The sequence below is a fragment of the Dendropsophus ebraccatus genome, chromosome 7 (genome assembly GCF_027789765.1).
Source record: "Dendropsophus ebraccatus isolate aDenEbr1 chromosome 7, aDenEbr1.pat, whole genome shotgun sequence".
In the NCBI taxonomy this organism is placed as follows: Eukaryota; Metazoa; Chordata; class Amphibia; order Anura; family Hylidae; genus Dendropsophus; species Dendropsophus ebraccatus.
The window spans coordinates 122,469,616-122,495,653 of NC_091460.1; the positions used below are offsets into that span (position 1 = coordinate 122,469,616).

At 41.2% G+C, this 26,038-nt stretch overlaps 1 protein-coding gene and 2 long non-coding RNA genes across 3 annotated transcripts in view; 2 read left to right on the forward strand and 1 right to left on the reverse strand.

The window, feature by feature from the left end:
* LOC138797748 (uncharacterized) overlaps positions 1-9,632 on the forward strand; it is a 42,068-nt gene extending 32,436 nt beyond the window's left edge. The window contains exon 3 of the long non-coding RNA XR_011363985.1: positions 9,547-9,632. This is a non-coding gene — a long non-coding RNA (uncharacterized lncRNA). The remainder of the gene's footprint in view (positions 1-9,546) is intronic.
* Positions 1-26,038, reverse strand: part of UNC5C (unc-5 netrin receptor C) — a 332,506-nt gene that overhangs the window by 74,071 nt on the left and 232,397 nt on the right. The window contains exons 4-5 of the mRNA XM_069978343.1: positions 25,501-25,644; positions 11,248-11,351 (exon numbers count right to left, since the gene is read on the reverse strand). Of these exons, the coding sequence (XP_069834444.1) occupies positions 11,248-11,351; positions 25,501-25,644 (248 nt within the window). The remainder of the gene's footprint in view (positions 1-11,247; positions 11,352-25,500; positions 25,645-26,038) is intronic.
* On the forward strand, positions 11,239-22,846 carry LOC138797747 (uncharacterized). Its single transcript, XR_011363984.1, has 4 exons — positions 11,239-11,338; positions 17,425-17,457; positions 18,257-18,288; positions 22,770-22,846. It is a non-coding gene; the product is annotated as an uncharacterized lncRNA (long non-coding RNA).

Here is a 26,038-nt window from a genome sequence, read left to right on the forward strand (position 1 = left end):
TAATGTAAAAAAATAAATAAATAAATAAAATATTTATTTATATATATATATATATATATATATATATATATATATATCCTAAAAAGGACTGTTACTACAGGGTTAAGAAATGAATCCTTATAGTGCTAAAACACTGGATTCTGTTACCCTCCCTACACTTACAATTTCACAACGTTCTAAGCCCTACTCGGCCAGCTCTCCCTCGCTACACTAACTACCACTGTGAATACTGCTGCCTAACTAAATTCAGATGCTGTCACTGCTTGTTTCACTCTCCCTACTGAAAGGTAGATGAAGTGTCGGATCCTCGGGGTAGGCGGGGACCACAGGAGCCAGAATGACGGCGCTTCACGGCTTCAGGTTTAATGAAGTAAAACAATGAATTTTAATGGTCTCATAAACAACGCGTTTCGAGGCATAAATTGCCCCTTTGTCAAGTAGGAGATGATTTTTATCATTTGTCTTATAAATAAAGTTATGTCTCTACCAACAAAGAAAAAAGTGCACACAATAAAGTTTATTCAAAATCATCACCAAAAAAATGAACATGTGATACGGACCTCTGTGATGTCACTTTTATTTTATTTTAAATAATAGAAATCGTGATTGTATGCACATAAGAGTCTTTTATACTTTTAACAAATGTAATCATGTTGTATTCAAGTGTATATTGTTAGCATTTGATTTGATCTATTTCAGTCACCTCTGACCCCAGGGGGCGGCACCTTTTTTACAATTTCCTGCCAAACAGATACTTTGGCATATATATAAAGGATAGATAGATAGAGCTGATAGAGAAGTTGGAGAAAATTGGACTTAATCCCTGGATAGTTCCGTGGATTTGTGGTTGGCTGAAGGATAGATATCAGAGGGTTGTTGGTAATGGTGTACAGATATAGCCACTTTCAACATGATCCCTGACGCGTCAGTACTCTGATTTAATGCGTCAGGGTGTTTTTAATGAAGTGTGGCTATGTGTAATACCAGATTTGGCCAGTAAGTGGCAGTATAATAGTTACAATGAATTACTGGAAGATTTCAGCCAGAACCACGCTAAGAAAATTGGACTTAATCCCTGGATAGTTCAGTGGATTTGTGGTTGGCTGAAGGATAGATATCAGAGGGTTGTTGTTAATGGTGAATATTCCGAGCAGAGACTGGTTACAAGTGGTGTGCCACAAGGGTCTGTTCTGGGTCCTATTCTTTTTAATATGTTTGTAAGTGACATAGGAGAAGGTTTGGTAGGTAAAGTTTGTCTGTTTGCTGACGACACAAAAGTGTGCAATAGGGTTGATATTCCTGGAGGTGTCAGTAATATGGAAAATGATTTAGCTTTGCTAGATAAGTGGTCCAAACATTAGAAAATGAAGTTCAACGTTTCCAAATGTAAAATAATGCACTTGGGGAGGAGCAATCCTCTATCCGAGTATCACATCGGTAGTTTTGTGTTGGAAAAGACTTCAGAAGAGAAGGATTTAGGGGTAGTGATTTCTGACAGCCTTAAAATGAGTCACCAGTGCAACCAGGCGGTGGGGAAAGCAAATCGTATGCTGGGGTGTATAGCTAGAGGTATAACCAGTAGGAAGAGGGAGATTGTGTTCCCACTGTATAGATCTCTGGTGAGGCCACATCTAGAATACTGTGTCCAGTTCTGGAGACCTCACCTGAAAAAGGACATTGATAAAATAGAACGGGTCCAAAGACGGGCTACAAAAATGGTGGAGGGTATGAGGCATAAACCATATCAGGAAAGACTTAAGGATTTGAATCTGTATAGTCTGGAGGAAAGAAGAGAAAGGGGGGACATGATAGAAACCTTTAAGTATGTTAAAGGACTAACATATTTAAAGGGGAGTGTTTTTAGTAAAAAAAAACTGAGCTCAAGAACAAGAGGACACAGTGAGAGGTTAGTTGGGGGAAAGATCAGAAGCAATGTGAGAAAATATTATTTTACTGAAAGAGTAGTAGATGCCTGGAACAAACTTCCAGCAGAGGTGGTTGGTAAATCTATTATCACAGAATTTAAACACGCCTGGGATAAACATACATCTATCCTAAGATAATAAGAAAGAAAATACTAAAAGGGCAAACTAGATGGACCCAGTGGTCTTTTTCTGCCGACAATCTTCTATGTTTCTACGTAATAATTATATATAAAAAAAAAGGTTTCCATTGGAATACCCCTTTAAAATTAAAGAAACCTAATAAAACATTTATAGCTATCTTTATTCTTTACTAATCTTTATACCTCTGTGTAAAATTGTCTTAAAACCCAAAATACTTCAAGACCCCCCCTACTGGAGGGTCCGCCCATCCCTGTTGAAGGTTTAATAAGGTATCATCTACAGTATTAAGATTATTACCAGTAGACTTGGCATGAAGCTATTTGGTCTGGGGAATTACTTCTTCTACCAACCTAGCACCACGGATTTGGGCAAAGAGTTTGGAATCGACATTAGTCACAGATATAGACCTGTAAGAAGCAGGGCTTAAAGGATTTTTGTTAGATTTTAATATTACGGTAATAATAGCTTTGTCTCGTGGGAGGGGGGGCAGACTTATTTTGTCTGAATACTTCTGACAGCGTAGCATGGTAAACCAGTAAAAGAGCAGCTTGACGTTTCTGTAAAATTTCAAAAGAATTGCCATCTGCTCCTGGAGCTTTATTATTGGGAGTTTGAGCTAAAGTAACTTTGATCTCTTGTAAGATCAATTGGTGCCTACAGTAATTGAACTTCTTCTGGACCCGGAGTTGGAAGTTTAATATTATTCAAGAAAGAAGTCCAGTTCTGTTTCTTTTAAGACCAACTGGGACTGATAAAGATTTTAATAATACTCTTTGAAGGTATCATTGATCTTAATAGTATCAGTGATCACTAAGCCCTTGGAATTCTAAACAGAACCAATATAGGAGTTTGGGGCTTATGTTTTTTATGAGATGAAAGAAATTTCCCTGGTTTACCTGAATATGTGAAATGATTGGAGCTCATAAAAAAAAGCTCTTTCTTTGTCATTCCTTATAATCTCATTCTGCATTCTTTCGTAGATCCTTTGTAATAGGTTAGTTCATATAGATTTAGTCTCAGCTGAGATGAGTGAACCTTGGGCTCTTCTAAACCCGAACGATTTTCATTTGAGTACCCGTGGCTGAAGAAGTTGGATGCAGCCCTAGGGAGTCCTGGAAGAAGTTGGATGGAGCCCTAGGGCTGCTAGGAAAACATGGATACAGCCTATGGCTCTGTCCATGTTTTCCAGGACTCCCAAGGGCCGCATACTACTTCTCCAGCCACCGGGAGTCAAATGTCAAACGTTCAGTAAGTTCCTTCATTACTACTGTTGACCCAATTTTTATTACCAAGAAATCCAAGTAGCTTTTGATCTTTTGAGGAGATGTCTTTAACACCCAACCAACAAGCATTGTCTTAACTTGACCCCATTATTTATTCTACCACAGTCTATTTATTCCGACATAGCAGAATGGTCAGGAAGTCTGTGTACCTCATACTTGCCACCTACTACTTTTGAGATCATAGAAGCATTGCCCAGAGCCAGATTGACAGTAGACAGTACAAGATAGTGGGCCCTGAAGCTAGACCCCCTACTGTCCCTGCCTACTTGCCACGGACGGCCCTAAACGGCCATGGAGTTGGTCCCTACTCTGAGTAGGTGCAACACAAAAAACAGACAGACGAACAAACACAGAGTGAACAAAGTCAGAGTGAACAAGCCAAGTCAGCAACAATGGGCAGCAAAGTACAAAATCAGAGAGATAGCAGATAGTAGGTGGTCAGACAGAAGGTCAGGTAACAAGCAGAACAATAGCAAGGGAGGTTAGGAAAGGGAACGCAGGAATAGGAGACAAGGGGAGCTGGGACTAGTGTTACCTAGCAGCCAGCAATGAGATACTGGCTGTGATGCTACTTTATACTGTATCAGGAGCCCAGACCAAAACCTCATTGGTCCGGCCCCCTGAGTCCAGCCACACTACAGCTGGGGCACTACAAGCTGATTGGCAGAGCGATCTGTCACTCAGCTAGAGTGCAATACCACACAGCTGGACGGGCTGGACGGCTCCGAGTGACGTGAGACCGTGGCGTTCCTGGTTGCCAGGGATGCCGTCGGGTCTCCGTTACGTCACTTGGCTTCTCGAAGGGAGGGGGCGTCGCGCTCCCATTGTGTCTGCTGGAGCTGAGCCCAAGGAGGACGTGTGTACAGGTAAGTTACTGACAGGAATCAATTGTTTTGCCTGTATTCTCCCGGCTCTATTTCCCAATTTGTGCAGGTCTGAACGCTCAGACCCGGACCGATCAAAACTTTTGACTTGTCTCTATGACATGTCAAATGTTTTTTATAATGACACGTACATTTTTAACTTAAAACTGGTAGACATTATTTGGGAAGAAGTCACTGAGAACAACTTGATGACTCAAGGTTAAGACAACATGGAAGTGATGATAGTTTCCTTTTAAATAATAATAATAAAAAAAATCCAAATCAAACTACACTGCATACCAATTGCCGGCAGATTCCTATGTAACACTTTCTCCCAAACAATCCTCCAAGACCCCATAATCTTTAATACAAAGGAAACACCATTTTGTCTTCCTTGTACAGCATAACCCTTAATGTTTAGGGGTACAAAAAATAATGCATCAACCTTGTTGGCAATCTGTGGTTTAATAAAATAAAATAGTTTTATTGAAGGGATTTCTTGCCGGCAGCCACCTACCCAATTGACACAAGTCACTTGGTTGAACGAGCATAATTCGTAAGGAGAAGAGATAGCCTGACTTCCACTGGTTGTCAGCCCTGGGGGCTTACAAAGAATAACTACCCATGATCTTACTTAATTCTTTCAACCAGGAGGCCCTCTAGGCACAGTGCAATACACTGCAAATTAACAGTGTGCGAAATAAACTGCAGTTTCGGCAAATTTGCTTTGTATCAACCTAAAACCTAGTTCTATCAAATTGGATTTTACTCTGGCTGTTCCTTGGGTAGTGTATGTATGTATTCTAGTCCATTTCCCTCCTTTACATCCGACCATTACCGCCTAATATCAGACACTTTGTCATAACACACAATTCTTCAGCCAATAAACTTGGTAGAATTGTTATTTCGTCCCTTAAATCCGCCAAGTTATCTGACATCTTTTTTATTTAAATTACCTTCCTAGCCTTGGCACGCCGCATTAATAAGAAGCAAGTTACGGCATTCATATTCATTAGTGTTCTCTCCTTTGTGTTGTTAATAGTATTGAAAAGATTCTACAAGGAAGAACCATTAAGCTGCTCTCAAATCTGGATGTTTGATCTTCTGCATGACTTCAAAAGTTAGAGAGAGAGAGAGAGAAAAAAAATGAGAATAGCTCTTTTGAAAGTCAAATGTGCATGCATTTTTTAGTTTGCTAAGTGTTAATTGGTGCCTGCTCTAAGCCCTGGTACAAATGCAATTCTAAGTCAATTAGCTGGCAATCAGGAACCCTTGGTTCTTGACAAAGTGTACTAGTATGTTATAAAGTATTAAAGGAACAATCATTACCACCTCATCTTCTTAAGACTCACTCACCAGCCACCTGGGCTGCCCTGACACCGCAGTCGTAGCCCTGCCGACTAATTACCACTCGAAAGGAAATTTTTTATCGTTTCTTATTTCCTTATCAAAGAGTTTGGTTGCCGGATTCGGAGTTGTCCTTGCAGTGTGAATCTGGGACGTCTTCATTTGAACAAGGTTCTTTAAGCTTAGTACTTGTAACGGGAACACCGGGGAATTAAAAAAGCAAAACAAATATAATCCATTCAGATATTAATTTCTTTTTTCAAGTCAATTTGGGCGTTGAGGCTTTGTTATTTGTTATGTATTCAGAGTTCTATCGGAAAGGTTAAAGTCTGGACTAAACGGGCCAAGTTATGCTTGCACCAGTCTGACATTTTGGATCAGATGACATGGCTGCTGCAGGGTCTTGTGTGATATATAAAAGACAAAGAACATTTATAAGGTTCAGGGCACTCAAGATTAGTGATGAGCGAACATCCCGATGTCCGATTCGGATCCCGAACATAAAAAATAATGATTGTGCTCGGTTTGTGTTCACTGAACATTAACGAACAAATAACGAAGCGTATGTTTCTGTTCACGCACATGTGTCGAAATTATCAGGTGCAAAGCATGAATGATGGTATTGCGTATGTTTGTGGTTTAAAGTTACGTACATGCTTTCAGCTTATCAGGTGCAAAGTGTAGATTGCACAATGGCATACAGTACATCGCAAAATAAACGTTTGAATGTTCGAAAATTATCACAACCTTTCTGAGCAAATTTTTTTGTGATCGGCGAACAATCAGCGTCATGTTTATATGAAAATACAAACATTTACGAACATGTTCGCTCATCACTACTTAAGATCTGAGTGGATTAAAGGGCATTCGAATTTATCGTTGTGGGTGTTTTTTTTTAAATATAAGATCCAATATTAACGAACATTCCAATTCCAATCTCAAACATTCCAATCTCAAGGAACATAGTTAAAGGGCTTGGCAAGTTAAAGGGAAACTATGTGCAAGTAAGAAGCATCTAACTTACTGATATCTCCCAATAGCACTCAGGGTGCTGAGGTAGAAGGTACATTTCTGACCGTCATCCACAGCACCGTTTCCGTCATATAACCAGTTTAATCACCGCCACCAGTGCATTAAAGCGCCTTTGCCAGCCAGCTCACTCTGCTGATATTCACTAAAAGGGGTGGGCCTTTCAGCGGATTGGTGCACTCCCCCAGTGCACCAATCCGCTGAAAGGCCCACCCCTTTTAGTGAATATCAGCAGAGTTCCCCAAAATGCCTAGTTAGCATATTTAATTAAACTGCTAATACAATGGAAATGGCACAGAGGTTGGAGATAAGAAACTTAACTTCATCCTTAGTGCCCTGTGCACTATAGGGACATATGAGCAGGTAAGATTCTTCTCACCTGCTAATAGTTTTCTTTTAAATATCTTTTCAAATACTGTACATTCATTTAGCATTCATTATGCTGCTCTTTCCCTCTCATTGTTGACAGCCCATTGTTTAGGCTACAGAACACCACTGTGGCTGGTCTTGCTGGTATATACCGTATGGCTTTAATGTATATGTATAGAAATATAGGGGGACATTCATCAAGACTGGACTACAAGTACACCAGTCCTAAATAATGTTTTGCCCCCAGTTTCCTGGACTGATTTACTAAGAGGCGCATGCCCAATAATAAATCTATCCAGCCAAATCTACATCTTCTTTTGAACAAGTGATTTTTGCTATGATTTACGCCTGCCATGCTTCCTCCCCACCTTAACATCAGGCGAGAGGGGGATATGATATGGCTGGTGTACACTATGGAACATATCCCTTTTCTGTGGCATACACCTGGGGCCCCGGCTGCTTCCTGGTTTGAGCGGGGATCCGGGTCATGACGTGAGAGGTCCACTCCAGCCAGTCAGCGGGACCTGGGGACTGCAGTGGCGTTATGCAGCCAACAGCGCTGGAGCGGAGGAGGTATGAGCACTTTATTTCTTTTATCCTCCCAAGGCCTTGCTAAAAAAAAATGGGTCTGGCCAGACTTCACCTTTAAATATGTCAGTTAAGACTGGAACATCCGTTTTTTAGGTAATACATTAAGATTTTTGTAAATGAATGGCCGGTCAGTACTTAGATGATTTTATAACTAGAGGGTGGCTATATATTTTCTGTTTGTAGGTATGAATAGATGCAGTACAGATGTGAATGTTATACACAAAGAACTAGAGTCTACAGTGTGAATTGTTCTAGCACAGGAATAAAGTGGCAGACAATAAAATATAGTATATAGGCTCTTTGCTCTCAAAGTACCAGGTGTACCATAAGATGGGAATGAGAGTTTCTCTATGTATGTGATTTATTAGACAATAAGGAGCAAAACTATTTTTAAGTCTTTAACATATTGTGCTGTACATGTACAGGGGAAAAGTTTGGAACAGGCACAAAAGCAGAGTCTGCCCCATAAGCAGAAGGTATAGACTGCTATCAGCAGCTGTCACTATTCAGGAATGAACTCCATTTCTGGCCATTTAGATTCTGCAGCCAATAGCGACCATGGCATCTAAATTGTCAGATTCCAGTTACTGCACTCATCATGCCCCCTACTAGCCCCCTTGTGATGCAATGAGAGGGTTCCATTTGGTTGTTATTGTGCCCTTCTGAAGGCCCCTGTGGCTTTACACTCCTCTTACAGTCTGCCAGGGGGGGTATACTGCTTTAGGTCATGTTCTCACTGTGTAAGACACTGGCTGTTCCATGACCCGGCCAAATCACGGAATAGCCGGTGTCCGAAAAGATTATCCCGTCCAGTACAGCAGTACCAGACGGATGATCTTTACCGCTGCTGAATTCGGATGCGGGCGCTTCTGTGCGCGCCCACATCCGAATTCCCAGATGCTCACAATGGAGCGTGCAGCCTGATCTGCACGCTCCATTGTGTGAACTGACAGGGTTTTCTGCGGCCGCTATTCAATGAATAGCGACCGCAGAAAACTGACATGTCCGTTTTTTGTGGCGCCGCTAGGGATCTTGGCTATGCGTAAGTACCGTAGTACCGTAGTATGCGTAAGTACCGTAGTAATCACGGCCGTGATCAACGGCCGTGATCACTGCGGTACTTACATAATGTGAACATAGTCTTATACATTAAAAATATAGGACATTTAAGGCAAATTGCATTTTTTTTAAGCTTCTAATTTTTTTTAAAAGTGAGAAGCCATAACAAAAAACAAAATTCATTTGGTACCACTACCATATTCAGTTGGTACTGACCCACAAAATAAGGATAACATATTACCACATTTAAAGTCAGCTGACCAGATCCCTGACACTGGGTGGTTGACGATCAGCCAATCAGCACCAGACTTGTTATGCTCCGCCCCCACCTGCTCAACACGAGCTGCAGGTGAGACAGGAGTAGGAAGAAGATGCACAGTAAGGGACATTGAATAAGGGGAAAAGAGGGTAGGAGGAAGAGGGTAAAGAGGAAGGGAGAGGGGTATAAAATATTGGGACTACCTGCAGAGGGGGGATGTATACAGTATGGGGAAATAATTAAAATGGGTGAAGGGAGGTATACAGTATGTATACCGAATGGGGGAAGAACTACAGAGGGGGGATGGAGGTGTACAGTATGGAGGCCTAACTCCTAACTACAAGGGAACTTATAGTATAGGAGCCTAACAACAGGGGAATATACGGTATCTATCATATAGAGTGGGGCTATACTCCAAAAATAAGACCTATATACCCCAAAAATAAGCCCTAGACTTTTTTCAGAGATAAAAATTATATAAGACCCTGTCTTATTATTCGGAGAAACACGGTATGGACAGGACAGCTGCACTGGAGCTCTATGCAGTAATTTTTTTTTCCATCTTATGATTATGCTTCATCACAGATGAAGCTGTAACAAGGAAACCTAGAAATCTATGGTGAGAAAAAAACATTGATAACAGCCTCAGTCTCATTCTTCACACATATTTTCTCTAACAGGTGAACATGCAGAGAACTAGATAAGATCAGGCTACAGAAGAGATTAACATTACAGCTGTTGTGAAGATGACCTGCTACATGACATGTATTAAGGATCAGCAACTATATTAGGAATGAAGAAAAAAAAAAAAAAAAAAAAACTCTGTGTCTATAAGCTGCTGGTGGGTATTTTTCTTACATTTTCATCTAATCCGTGCTCTTAGATAAGAGATTTAGCCTATTTTATGAACAGAAAAGACCTTTCATTTTATTTTAACAAGAGGAAAGTAAGATATCATCATCAGAATGAGCAACAGTAAACCAAGTGGGTGTTTAGAAATAAACCTTATAAACAGAGTAAAATTATATTAATGATTATCCAACCTACTCGGCTCATTCCTTTCTGTACTTCAAAGGGGAGATAAGAAAAATCTATCACTTTGAAGTGAATCAGAGTTTGTCATGAGGTCTGGGATTTTTCAGTTGGGAAAGATATAACTTTTCCACTTGTCACTTTAACCTGTAGTTAATCAGCAGTGAACATCTAAAACTCACATTGAATTTTTACCAGTTAAGTCCGTAATTATACATAAAAATAATCATTAGTTTATTGATCGAAATCCCACTTTCCCTCCTAAATTTTTCTTGACTTTTGCAGGGTGTCTACGACCTACGGATCTCAAATCGTATTAACTTTTAACGCTCTTATACAGTCGTCAATTTCATTTGACGATTTATTCGGGTTTTCAGAGTGATTAAAATGTTTGATATATGGCTGGAGGCACATTAAACATGAAAATAAGTTTATACTCCAATCCCCCACAGCTCCAAGCATGAAGTCATCCGGCCCCCCTCATTATCGCTTCTTCCCAGTTCCGAGACGCGTCTTTTTATCAGCACCTAGCCCCTCAGACAGTCACGGACTATGGCAAGACACCACCGGGACCAGTGATTGGTTGAGAGGGCATGTGGAAAGACTCTTCTGAGACACTTGAAGAAGTTGTAATAAGTGCAGGGCCATATTTACCACTAGGCACCCGTGGTCCGGTGCCTAGGGAAGCACCTTGCAGGGGGGCAGCAACAGGGAGCAGGGGGAAGGAAACAACTTATTTTCTGTTTTTATTTCTTTAGTCTCCCGCCTCCCGTTCAGACTTGCCAGTAAGTCTGGTGTCTTTCCAAGGAAAGGGGGGGGGGGGGGGGGGGGAGTATGATGGTTACTGGTCAGGTCTGGTGAGGCGGTGTTAGACAAATTAAATGTCTCCATATAACCAGGTGATATTAGAATATAGGCGCTGTACCTTGTGATGAGATTTTGGGAATTTATGCAACGTTTACAATACTTAAATTGAAAACTGTTATCTAAGACGAGAACTACAATAACTACAGAAATAAAAATAAGGCTATATTCACACACTGTCAAAATCTTGGCTGTTTTTAGTAGACAGTTGTCATTTAAAGGCTGTAATTCATATGATAATGTCGTTCAATGACGGCTGTGTAATAAATACGGCCATCATGTTGACCATAGCCATAGCCTTAAGGTATGTTTCTGGATTAGGCTAAAATATTTAAAAAATGTATTATATACTTTTATGCTAGTTCAGAATGTTTTATTGTGTCCTGCAGAAAAGTCATTTACAGCAATAATAATAAAACTTTCTTTTTTTTTTTTTATTCAAGTTTAGGCTATAAAATAACTGAAGAAACGTTTCTAGCACTCACTTCAGCTATCGGGATTCCTTCTGGTGGACGACATTGCAAAAGAACTTCTTGTTCCAAAGACACCTCCTTCCCGAGAGGCTCCTGCTCGAAGGTTTTTCTTAAGTCTAGGAAATGGAGAAGGATGTACAACAAATGTTCAGTCATAATGTATCTTATGAAAATTCTTATTCTTCATGTACTTTTTATTTCTGTTCCATTTCAGCAAAGCTTATGCATACTAAAAAACATTACAGAATTTTGAATATGCAAAAAAGAGCCCGTGGAGCCATATTTAAGAGTTTTAAAACACAGGAATAGTCAGATATCCCTCTGTGAAGGGCTCAGCCAAGGGGTGGCAGTACCGACCAGGATGATCTTCTTTGACACCGGCCTATTTGTGACCCAGCCAGGTGACAGAACGGCCGGTGTCTTACGCCATGTAAACATGGCCTTATAAAGTTTTTGATCAGTCCTCATAATAGGTCATCAATGTTAGATTGGTGGGAGTCTAACTCCCCACCACTCAGCTGTTTGAATAGGCCATGGTACATCATTTCTCCTTTCTAAAATGAGGATAGTTTGTATGCTTGGCTGAATCTGCGGGAATTTGGATTTCCTTTGACAGCTTAGAGTAGTAGAATATTGGATGGTTTGTTGTCTAAGGTATAAAAGTACAAAAATGTTAAAAATTAAATTCTTAAAAAGTTAAATTCAGCTGCTTTCACTCAAGAAAATAGGCATTATGTTATAACCAGTTTATATAATATATTTTTATCCTTTACAAACAGCACCAAAGCTTAGATGCTTTGTACGGAGAGTTCAATTATAAAATCTAGGGAGTTGAACTATAGAAGATGTGTCAGACAGAAGTTAAATGTCAGTGTTGATAGTTTATAGACAAAAAGTCAAATGCCACAATCGTGAATTCCGTATTGAATTCTCCATGGTTGGTTGGAGACTAGATATATAACCAGTAGTGTTCAGATAGTTTTAGAATCTTTAAAGGGACCCAAATCCTTAGTGAGATTAAAAAAAAACTGCATATAAGCACTGTTTATGCAACTGTAAATTTAAACAGATGTCCTTGCTCCACAGGGAGGAGGGAGCCAGGTTAAACTGAAATCTTACAAAGTAACAGTCTAGCCCCTAGGGGGGTTAAGTTAATCCGCCGAGGGCCGGACTGCAGGGCCGTCTTAACAGCATTATGGGCCCCTGGGCAGAGGTGCGAATTGGGCCCCACCCAATCTTTGCAACCCCGCCCCTAGCCAGTACAATTACGTACAATAAAAAATACAAATTATTGTTAACATAAACTTTAACCCCTTCCCCCAATATGACGTCCAGGGACGTCATGAAAAGCAGTGGCAGAATGCATCATGACGTCCCTGGACGTCATGGCTTCTCTGCCTCCCCCCTCTGTTCTTAGATGCGATCGGGCAGCAGGAGAAGGCTGTGTCACACAGCCTCCTCCTGCTGCCACTGCCCAGAGAGGAGCCGCGCTCCCCTGGAGCAGTTAACCCCATAGACGCCGCGGTCGATGCGACCGCAGCGTCTATGGGGAGATATGCTCCTGCCTGCCGATCAGGTGCCTGGGAGGAGGATGCGGCACATGCTGCTGTGCTCCCCCCAGGCTTCCCTTCTCTGCTGCCGAGCCCCCCCCCCACCCACCCGTGTGGCCGCCCGATCCCTGTGCTCCCCCATCATGAGCCTCCCCCCTTCAGATCGGGTGCCTGGGAGGAGGCTGCGGCACATGCTGCTGCTCTCCCCCAGGCTTCCCTTCTCTTCTGCTAAGTTTCCCCCCATGCAGCCGCCCCCTCCCCGTGCTCCCCCCCGTGCGGCCGCCCCCTCCCCGTGCTCACCCATCTCCCGTGGCTCCCTCTGCATTCTCTCCCACCCGGAGCCGCGCGAGCAATCGCACGGCTCCGGGAGGGTATCCATAGCAACCTAGACGCTTCCCAGTGCGTCTGGGTTGCTATGATTTCTAATGATCAGGCCCCTGCACTTTGGCAGGGACCTGATCATTTGAATGATCTGTCAGTGTAATACTGACAGATCATTCAATAATGCATTACAGCACAGATCATGTGCTGTAATGCATTCCCATGTGAAAAAGTGAAAGTAAAAAAAAAACACTAAACACATACATACATACATAATTAAAGAAATAATTAATTACAATAAATAAATTAAATACATAATAAATAATTAAAATAAATAAATATATATATATATAAATTAAATAAATATACACATTCCACATCCCCCCTTTATAAATGATCCCCTATAAATAAGACACACATATTTGGTATCGACGCATCCGTAATGACCCCGTCTATTAACCTGTTACATTAATTATTCCACCAGATTAACGCCATTAAAAAAATAAATAAAAAACTAACAAAAATGACAATTTTTAGTTAATCCCGCCCCCTAAAAAATAAAGAATAAACCTATCAAAAAGTCACATGTACCCAAAAGGTGTACCACTAAAAGCGTCAGCTTATGCCGCAAAAGAAAAGCCCTCTCATAACTCCATTGGTGAAAAAATTTAAATATTACAGATCTTACAATATGCAAGACACAAATAATATTTATAGTATAAATGCCATAAACTATAACAAGAGCTATATAAAATAGATATCACTGTAACCGTACCGACCTGACGAATAAAGATAACATGTCATATGCAACTTATAGTAAATGGCATACAAAAAAATAATGAAAAACTGCTGCAAAATTGTGTTTTTTATTCGTACCACCTCAGAACAAAATTAATAAAAAAATGATGAGGGTGTCACATGTCCCCCGGAATGGTACCGATGGAAACGTCAACTTGTCTTACACAAATATTTTGGCACGCCAAAGCCTCTGTGACATGATATAATAGCCCAAAAAAACCTGAAATAAGAAAAGACCCCAAAATTCCCCAGGTCTCTGTCATGTCTGCAGCCTGTGGTTGAGTCAGGTGACGCACTGCGGCCACATATGGTGGATTTCTAGAAACACTGGAATGAGGGGAATAAATAGTGAGTTCCATTTCTCAGTTAGCATTTGATGTGTAAGAGCAAAAAAATGGATTAAAATGGAATATCTAACAAAAAAATGAAAATGTTAAATTTCCCCTCCAACTTGCTTAAATTTCTGCAAAACACCTAAAGGGTTAATACACTTGTGAAATGTTACTTTGAATACTTTGAGGGGTGCAGTTTTTACAGTGGAGGGATTTATGGGGGTAACTAACATACAGGCCCCACAAATCCACTACAGAACTGAACTGGTCCCTAATGAAATCAGAATTTGTAATTTTCCTGAAAATTTGAAAAAAAGCTGCAAAATTTCGAAGCCCTCTAACATCCTAACAAGTAAAACGACGTTCACCAAATGACGTCACTATAAAGTAGACATGTTGTAGATGTTGCAGTAATAATTAGTTCATGTGGCATGACTATCTTTCTTAGGAAAAAAGAGTCTTGAAGATAAAGAAACATACATTTTTCAATTTTTTTGCGCAAATGTTGTGTTTTTTACAAAAAACTACTGAGTGTATCAACCAAAGTATACCACAAACATAAAGAGGAATATGTCACAAAAAAACAGTTTCAGAATAATCGCGATAGTTAAAAGCATCGCAGAGTTATAACTACATAAAGAGAGACAGGTCAAATTTGAAAAATAAGCCCTGGTCATTAAGGCCAAAACAGGCTGCGGAGGCAAGGGGTTAATTCACAACACAGTCTTTCAGCAGCACAAAAACAAAAAATAACCGTGCGTGCCGCCTCACCAAACCAGACCAGGTTGGCTTCAAAGTATCCAAGAAACGCAATGGAGACAGCACTTCCAACAGCAATCTGCAGGGTTTATTGTCACACCAGTGCAACATGTCTCATATATACAGAGGGGCAACAACATGACTATTATATATAAGAACCATGTTGTCTCCTTGTATGTATACTGTATAATACAATATACAGGGAAACAACATGTCTCATATATACAGAGGGGCAGCAACATGACTATAATATATGAGAACCATGTTGTCTCCCTGTATGTATACTGTATAATACAATATACAGGGAAACAACATGGCTTATATATAGAGAGGGGCAGCAACATGTCTCATATATACAGAGGGGCAACAACATGACTATTATATTATATATGAACCATGTTGTTTCCCTGTATACAGAATACAGGGAAACAACATGGTTCATATATAATATAATAGTCATGTTGTTGCTCCTCTGTCTATATGAGATATGTTGTTTTGCCCTTCTCTATATATATGCCAGATAACAAGCAACAAATATTACCACCGCATACTGACTAACACCACTGTACACAGATCACTATCACCTCATCCAGTCATATAGAGGTACCCAGCTCTACACAGGTTCTGTACACCATATACATCACAGTGCAGATACATCAAGTGACTCACATGGGACGTCTTCTCTGATCGGAGTTCTTCCCTTTTCATCTTCTTTTCAATTTGCCCTGTGCCGTTATGAGAACTTCTCCGAGCCACGAATCCACAGAATCTGCCAGACAGACATATTAGGCTCCACACTCTGTCACTATCCTCATCTCTCTACACACTGCACATCTGTATTACCCCCTTATAGATAGCTCCCCCTGTATTACCCCCTTATAAATGGCTCCCCCCCGTATTACCCCCTTATAGATGGCTCCCCCCTGTATCCCCCCGTATAGATGGCTCCCCCTGTATTACCCCCTTATAGATGGCTCCCCCTGTATTACCCCCTTATACATGGCTCCCCCCTGTATTACCCCCTTATAGATGGCTCCCCCCTGTATTACCTCCTTATAGATGGCTCCCCCCTGTATTACCCCCTTATAGATGGCTCCCCCTGTATCCCCCCCCTGTATAGATGGCTCCCCCCTGTATCCCCCCCGTATAGATGGCTCCCCCGCATTCCCCCCTTATAGATGGCTCCCCCCTGTATCCCCCTATAGATGGCTCCCCCATATTCCCCCTTATAGATGGCTCCCCCCTGTATCCCCCCCCCTCGTATAGATGGCTCCCCCTGTATCCCCCCCTATAGATGGCTCCCCCCTGTATCCCCCCCTATAGATGGCTCCCCCTTGTATCCCCCCCTATAGATGGCTCCCCCTGTATCCCCCTATAGATGGCTCCCCCCTGTATCCCCCCTATAGATGGCTCCCCCCTGTATCCCCCCCTATAGATGGCTCCCCCCTGTATCCCCCCTTATAGATGGCTCCCCCTGTATCCCCCCTATAGATGGCTCCCCTGTATTCCCCCCTTATAGATGGCTCCCCCCTGTATCCCCCCCCTCTCGTATAGATGGCTCCCCCCTGTATCCCCCCCTTATAGATGGCTCCCCCCTGTATCCCCCCCCTCTTGTATAGATGGCTCCCCCCCCTGTACAGTATCCCCCCCTTATAGATGGCTCACCTCCCCTGTATTCCCCCCTTATAGTTTGCCCCCTGCACAGCAGATAAAAAAAACAAACACCCAACTCACCTACCAGCGCTCCCCCGTCGCTGCTTCCTCTCCTCTTCTGCCCAGTGTGCGCCCAGACCGGGACTTCCGGTACAGGAAACCCCAGCGACGCGCACTGAGGTTCCTGATGCGTGCGCTCCCGGAGAATCCCCCAGGGAGCGACGCATCAGCCGGGGCCGGATTTCCTCTTGCGACCGCAAGCAAGAAAGTGCTTGTGGTCGCAAGAGAAGGGGAAGGGGGGGCGCGCAGGGCCGTCTTACCCATTGGGCATGGGAGGCGGCTGCACGGGGACCCTTGGGTCCTAGGGGGCCCCTGCCCGCTGTCACAGCGGGCAGGGGCCCCCTAGGACGCAAGGGCCCCCGGGCAGCCGCCTACCATGCCCAATGGGTAAGACGGCCCTGCCGGACTGTGCTCTGTTGTGAGAGGGGGGGGGGTGTGTTTGGAAAGTATACCTACCGCTCCGGTATTCTAGCTATCCTCAGTATAGCTGCTCAGCCAATCAATGGCTGAGGCGGGATATCGCTGATTGGCTGAGTGGAGATTGTAAGGACCCTATCAAATGGAACGATTATTGTGTGAAAAAATCATTATATTATTCTAATTTAAATGATAATCGTTCTGTGTAATTGCAGGCTATTTCAAGTTATTGATAAAAAATTCTGTTTGCGATTGTTTATCGTTAATCGCTAATCGTTAATAATCGTTTTGTCCAATAGGATCCTAAGGCTAGAAGGTAGAAGACCAAAATGGTAAGTATAATTTTACCCACACGCCCAGTGGGTTGAAGGTTGTAGAAATTCATCATGCATTTTATCAGCCTTAAAGCTTGTTGAAAGCTTTTAACAAGCTTTTTGTACCCAGAGCACCCCAGCAGCACAAGGTACTCAGTAGAGCATCAAGCTCGATTGAGCACCCCGAGGCTCGGTCAAGCACCATGCTCCATCGAGCTTGCTTACTCATCAGTTGGTCCTTTAAAGAGATAAAAACTTCTGTACAATATCAACACTAAGGCTGGGTTTACACACCATATATTTCAGTCAGTATTGTGGTTCTCATATTTCAACCAAAACCAGGAGTGGATTAAAAACACAGAAAGGCTCTGTTCACACAATGATGAAATTGAGTGGATGGCCGCCATTTAATGGCAAATATTTGCTGTTATTTTAAAACAACGGCTGTTATATTGAAATAATGGCCGTTATTTACTGTTATATGGCGGCCATCCACTCAATTTCATCATTGTGTGAACAGATCCTTTCTGTGTTTTCAATTCACTCCTGGTTGAGATTGCAATATGAGGACCACAATACTGCCTGAAATATACTGTGTGTGAACTCAGCCTAAAGTAACATTTCTGCACACTCTTTAGTGTCCTTTTCTTGGAATTATATAAATAACTTGACATCTGCTGTTACCATTCCCCAAGTCAATGGGGGTGAGTACCTGCACAGTCTGATACTATCTGATATAGATTCATATCTTTCTTTTTTTCTTTTTTTTACAAGGGGAATACTAACATTTATTGTCAATCTATTTATATATTTTCAGGAGGAATAGCAGAGGAACAGCACAACAAACAGGTCTAAGTATAGTTTTCTAAGCATTGTTACTTACGGGGAATACAAGTATTTGCTAAAACAGAGATGTCAGAAATATGCTTTGTGTTGCTTAACCTAAATTGGACCTGTCAGCTTTCCTGTGTATCTACTGTGCAAAAGGGGAATAACCAGATGGCTCTAATTTAAAAGTTACATGTTGAAATTCCAGTGGTTTCTTTCCATCTGTAAGCATGGAAGGTTAGTACCCATAATGAACTATTTATTAGATTTACATTACTGCCGTCTGTTTATTTAACTGCCATTTGCAGGTCACTGATTTACACAGGCAAGGCATAACCTTATGACCCACTACTGGCACCCATATTAAGTCATACTGTACCTTCTCAGCTTTAAAGATTCCAGTCATTATGAACACATGGTTTTTGGATCAATGAAATATAATATGCTTTTTTGTCTGGAGTTTGATGACTTACTGGTACATGTAATGTTGCCACTTATGCATTAGACATCTGATACCAATGATCTGGTTGCACAGTTCACTGTGACCCCTGTTAGATAACAGCATCCATGATAACACATTCACCTTTGTTTACGACTATGCAACATAGTAGTCCCTTCCTGTAATAAAGTGGTATATTTATATAGAAAAATTGGGAGACGTTGATGAAATGTTAAAGAAAGGGTGCAATATGTGTGAATATTCATTCCAACCAGGAATACATATTATGCACACGATTGTGCATTTTTAGACCTACAAAACATTCTATTCTATTGTATTTGGGTTATATAGGAGTTCTCGAAACTTTTTTTCCCTAGGCAGATAACTATTTTTCCTCTAGAGATATTTAGGTTAGCCACTACTTGCAATAATAATAATAATAAAAAAACTATAGGAACGCCAGGTTATGGCCGTGATAAGGGCCCTATTACTCGGTACGATTATCGTGCAGAAAATTGTTATATTGTTGGAATTTAAACAAGAGTTGTTCTGTGTAATTGCAGGCAACGATCGAAAAAACGTTCTTGTAGTTGGGTGTTGATTTAGATCTGAGCCTAAAATCATCGTTAATCGTTTGCTGTAATTCCACATTCGTTTACTAATCGTTCAGTGTAATTCCACATCGTTCATTCCTTTGCTGGGATCAGAGGGAATAAATGATCATAGTAATGATTGTTGTAATGATCGTAACGAACGACTTTCGCTCTGTGTAAAATGGTGAACGATTTCAGGTTAACGATCTTTTACCATTAGTCAATAATCGTTAAATATATGTAAATACCCTTAAAGGATAAAAAATATAGTAGTTTAAAGTAAAAGTTTTGCTAAGGCCCCCTTTACATTTTTGTGGCCCTTTTTTATGGTCAGGAAACACTGATCAGAAAGCTTTTCAGAAGAAAACAAGAGACATAACTTTTGCACCCCACAGCGGGCGGAAGGGGGAATCGGGGGTGCAAAGTCGGTGTACGTGTGGGGGTATGTGTGTCAGGTAGAGGCCTTTTGTAACTCCCAGCCATGGCAAACAAACACTGTACCGCATTTAATTGTACAAATTCTGGATGCACATTCTGAGTTGAACAGAATACCAGATGCCCCCATAGGAATCCATGGGGCGGAAGTCCTGACAATTATAGGACATGTCCTATTATTTCTGTCCCTTTTTTCCGGCACAGACTCACTTCAGGATAGGTGAGTAATGCGCTATTGTTATGTGTAATAATACCTTTATATAGGATTTATTGTATTTTGTGCAGTGTAGAGTGATGCCTCTAAGTGTTGCATTTATTCCTCATTCCTTGCATGTACAGTGATACCTCTATACGGGACCTGGTTAAAAAAAAAAAAAACTGTGTACGGGAGTTATAGTCCTACTAAATTGTTAAACAGCATTTTACATAATGCGGCTGAAGTCTCCCTTAGGGTTAAAAGTGTCTAGAGAGGTATTTCATGGCATGTGGCTGACCTCCTATTAAATAAATATAAGCATCTTCTGCAGCAGACACATTCTTCACACATTCAAATTACTCCTCGGTTAATTCTATTACATGCTCAATGAACAGAAATGTTCAATACATTTTTTTCTCTTTTAATGGACTATAGTCCTAGAGTGCCGGCTCTCTGGAGGATGAAATCATTTTTTTTAATCCTACACAATAGTTGGTGATCAGTAAAGGAAAAAAAGAAAAAGAAAAAAAAAAATTAATGATGAAGAGAGCTAATTATGTCATCATACGGAAGTATAGTCTGTACAGAGACCGAAATTCTACAATTATCGGAGGAACAGCCGCGGTGGACAGAAAAGTTCTATTCTTAGAACAAATTAGTTCTAGTTTTTCTTTTATTTAGGATAATGGCTAATAAGTTTAATTAATGCTTCTGTGCAAAGTACCTCTAGGAATTGCACTGAATGGAAATGTAATATGTGAAAAGGCTGGATTACATTACTTTTATACTTTGTACTTATACTTTAATTTATGGTGGCAACTGGGCTAAAAAAAGATACATATATTTAATAAACTATTTTACTCTGCTTAGATTGTGTTTAAAGGGAATCTATCAGCAGTCAGACCCAACCCTAGTGATCTCGGTAGCTTTGTGTAAGCTGTCTGTGGTGGCAATTCCTTGCAATCTAAACTTATTAACTGTAAAGAGGAGTCAAAGAGGAGTTGTGGCTCAGCATTTGTGCTGCGCTCTGACGACACACCTCATGACTGCTTCCTCCTCTTTCTTCCCCCTCCTTTTCTTTCTCTGTGTTCCAGATTCATGCATGCGCAGCTGATGTCAAAGGCTGTGTGCCTCCTGCCTTCCCAACCTGTGCAGGTGCTGTAGCCCGGTGGAGCGACGCATGCACACTGAGTAGATTGAGCCAGTTCTCTCACTTAGGACACTCAACGTGAGTGCACCGCTGCTCGAGGTTAGGGCACCTGTGTAGGTTGAGAAGGCAGGAAGTGGGCATCCCTTGACATCAGTGATGCAATTCATGAAAATGCCATAAGCACATAGGGGGCTGAGCATCAATAAATATTCATAGGGAAGAGGGAGGAGAAAGCAGTAATGAGGCATGCCAGAACGCGTTAAGAACGCTAAGATATCAAAATTACTAGGGCACTGTCAACTTCAACACACTGTATTTATCTTGGGTGAGGACCAAGTGCTGACTTTTAATCTGTAAAAGGAACTAAAGAGTTAAAGCACTCATACACATTAGGAAAAAGTAATCCAAACCCACCAATTTTGGCAGAACTGAACAGAATATGTATGATGACCACCCAACTCTTTCACCAACAGATGAGGTTGCGCAAAAGAAGGACTGGGCATGTTGAATTGCACAATATATCTATATAGAGGAGCTCTGTTTTTTTGAAGCTCAATGCCAAATCTGCATCATACCACGTGCCATTTATAATATGGTTTCCTTACGTTGGGTCTTTGTGCCCCAGTGCCACCAAGGTCTAGATACAAACTCCTATAGGAAGACTTTGCAGAATTTTTATTAAATAGTTTCAATTCAATTTCCTATGATTTCTGTACCTTAACACACACACACGCACACACACACACACACACATATATATATATATATATATGTATATATATACTTATATGTAACTTACATTATATCTGCACATGGGCCTTCTGTTACTTAAGTGAATAACTTGCTGGAAAAACGGTGTAAATTGTCATTCTTGTACAGCAGGAGCTTTGCGTCAATGAGACTTGTTTTCATGTATTAAATCTCTCCTACTCTTCAGTCTGTTACAAGCGTTTACACAAAGGGACAGTGTAGTGTAGATATCTGCAAAGCCGGACAATAGCGATGCAAATGAGAGCATTATGAATTCAGACAAAAGAAGAAAATTCGAAGAAATGATGTTCCTTAAGCTCTTGTAAGAGGAGATATGTACTCTGGATTGAAAAACTAAAGTATTTTCTTTGTAAATTCAAAAACAAAAAAGATAACTTAGTCTATATCAAATATTGGCGCTTTTCATATTAAAATAAAGAGTTGGATTATTAAGAATTTGTATTGTAAAAATGCAACAAAAGGCTTCTCTACATTTTTTTCCCCCCTGGGCAAATAAAGTTGAAAAATAGAGAATTGGTATAAGCAGTGCCCTAGACATGCCCTGACTGCACAGAATTGTGCATGTTTCCAGGTATTATCTGCACCCTAGTTATGTTTTTTTTCTATATAGGGTCACCTGATGTAGAGTATGCTATTAAAGTATGACATGTTAAAGAGTACACATTAAAAAGTTTCTTCTTTGTTTTGGAAGTACTAGCTCTAAAGCCTGACCTCTCCTGGCACTCCTTATATGTGAGTGATTGCTACTTTCATTTACCTTTTTAGGCTGTGTTCCAACTACAGGATTTTATTGGGAAAAGGGTCAAGATCATGAACATTATTTGCGTCCATCATTAATACTAGACGACTGCCTTTTTCCGAAAATCCCATACTGGGAACATAGCCTAAGACTGATCATCATTTTTTTTTACCTTATAGGTGGGACTGAGGAAAAAGAGAAGGCTTGTGTCACTTGGGGGTGGAGAAATAAGTGGACTGGGCCCGCCTCCTGTACACCACAAGACCTCATTTGCATATTTAGAAAACCGCAAAGATCTAGGGAACTGAGCAGCGGATAAAAAAAAAAGGACCACAACATCAGCGCCAATAAGGTTGTATGAAAAGCTTAATCTGTGAAGTGGTAGATTCGCTTTAAAGTGACACTGTCACCCCCTTTCATTATGAGGATTTGTCTACACAGCTGTGAAGCCTATATTCTGCAGCTTTCATACCTTACTTTATTATAGATTCCTTGCTGCTTGATCCAGTGAAATATGCTTTTCATCGTTGGTGGTTTGTGCCACCTGGAAGGGGCTTCACACCCGCAGTCCTATTGGAAAGGGACGGCCTAGAGGCCTAGGCCCCAATCCCTCTAGGTCGGCCCATTTCAATGGCTGCAGAGGCCTACTGGCAGGTGATATCATGTAGGGGCGGGGCCCGGAGTGCCCATGTGGACGGGGTTAAGTGACATTGTGGACATGAAGCCCCGCCCAGGTGGCACAAACCATCAAGGAACAAGCACCAAGAAATCTATTATAAAGTAAGGTATGAAAACTGCTAAATTTAGGCTTTACAGCAGTGTAGAGAAGTCTTCATTCAAAAAGGAGGTGACATTATCACTTTAAGCCTTTATGTAGCCCCCACACACAGACACAGCAATGGGTGCAAAGCTGACACGTGACCACAATCCACCAGGGGAGCATCAGACAAAGGAAAAGATTAAAAAATATTGTTTACATCCATTATGTCATTTTATACAGCCAATGAGACAACTTCCCCCCCCTTCAACTTACACTGTTAATCACTGAAGGGACACCATGCAAACTCTCAACGGCTATCATTATCCATTGGATTAAAAGCCAATCACCGTAGGACAGCGACTGTGACCGCTGCACTACTGATATACACAGTGACCTTGTCTGACCATATGTTTAAATGTTTGTTGGTAAAAAGCCAATTTCCAAAAAGACAAGCTGAGTCTATAACACAATAAAGCTGCTCAACCAGCAGTTTATCTTGGCCTTAGAGCTTTACAGCCCAGGTAAATCACCATGTTTATGCATAGTAAAATGTTTTCTTTTTTTCCACTTTCTTCCCATAGAAAAATCCAATCAGTTTCTGTCTGCTATCGGCTACTTCCTAATGCAGTAGTACTCTCAGTGCTATATTATATAAATATGCAAAGAAAACATGGAAACAACTACTCTATTGTCTCTTCAGCACTGCAAACCCTTCAGATGCATCCGGTCCTTGTTTTAAATTATTACTTTTTTAGATGTCTCATAAGCCACCGAACAAAACTGATTGAAACGAAGCTGCAATTAATGTAGGCAGGAGGTCAGGAAGAGTGCTGTGGTAGAGGCCTATAGGACCAAATCAATAGAATACACCACGAGATGTGGGGGGTGTAAAGAAAACTTCATCTACCCACCCACTGTACCTTTTTTGAGTAACCTAATCATATTATGAAGAATACTTGCTTCCTTATTCCTTATTTTGTTTATGATATTGAAGTGATATGGGGGGGGGGGGGGAGCCAAAGCTGTAACTTCCTATTAAATGATGGGCCTATACAGTTTTACTACCAAGGAAAACTCTTAAAAGTGTTGCAGTAGTGTAACTTTGACCACCTATACAAAATAGGAAGCAAGCATCAACCCTTAGTATCTTTGAATGTTGATGTTGTCCTAAGGCTGCCAGGAAAACGTGGATACAGCCATAGGCCCATGACTGTATCCCTGTTTTCCAGGACTCTCTAGGGCTGCAAATGCAAATGCAAAGTGTTCGGGTTTCGAAGAGCCCAAGCGTGCTCAAGGTTTGCTCATCTCTAGTCTTGAACATTCTTAGAAACTCTAGTTAGTGATAATTGTCCGGTGTAAAAGGGTCTCAAACTATATAGAAGCTTCCCTTCTTTCTCCTGACAGATGATGTCGGAGGAAAGAAGGATGGGGCATCGTTCTTTTGTTCTTTGAGACTTAAAGGGGTAGTGCGGTGTAAAGCATTATTTCTCTAAATTACACACATTACAAAGTTATACAACATTGTAATGTGTGTTATTTAAGTGAATGGCCCCTTTTCCCCATGCCCTCCACCTTCCCCACGCTAGACCCGGAATTATGATGCTGTATACTTACCGAATCCCAGCCGGCCTCCTGAAGATGACGTGATCGTCCCAAGATGAGGGCCGAGGGCCGAGGTTGATAGTAATTCCGTAAGTATACAGCATCACACTTCCGGGTCTAGCGTGGGGGGAGGGGGGGGGGGAACATGGGGAAGGGGGCCATTCACTTAAATAAAACACATTACAATGTTGTATAACTTTGTAATGTGTGTTATTTAGTGAAATAATGCTTTAAACCGCACTACCCCTTTAAGCCTCCATCAGTGGAGTAAGAAGCTTACCTCTTCCCTCTTCATTCAGGACATTTGATTGCCAAACCAAAACACTCATGTGCATGGGGTTGTCAGGAGAGACAGTTGTCAGCCCTAACAAACATTCAGCATTTTGCTTCCTTACAAAACAAACAAACAAACAAACAAAAAAATACCAATGGTACCAAGTACCATTATTGTGCATGGGATGTTCTTGGTCCAGTGTTACATGGTTTTTGAGAAAAAATTAGATGAACATACAGTACCATGCCAATTTGTAATGGGTAGAAATACTCACATGCTATCCTAACATATGCCTTCCTGCTTTTGGTAGTTCCTGCAGAGCTCCAGGCAACACATTGGCACCAGTAATCTTCCAGTCCAAACAACTCTTCTACTTGCTGTCTTGAGATCTCAATACTCACTTCTCGGACTATGAGACCTGCAAAAACACATAGGAAAAATTATTTATAAAATTATGTACAATATGTTATCTTGATAGTATTGTGTTCAGCATCATCACCAAGTGTCAAATCTCAATGGGCATGTGAAATGGCTCCAGAAACAGTACTATTTTGTCAACTGGCCTTGTCTTATGCTAAGGAACACTTAAGTAAATGGGCTGGGATGCAGTAACAGACTCGAACCATAAACAAGACAAGGTTCTTTTTTTGGGCCATTTGACGGCCGTCTTTTTGGGACGCTGTAATTTTGAGACCAAAAAATAGCTGTCATTTTGAAATTGCGGATGTCATTGCAAAATAACGGACGCTATTTGGCCTCAGAATGACGGACATCCAAAAAGACAGTCGTCGAACGCCAAAAAAGACGTTGTG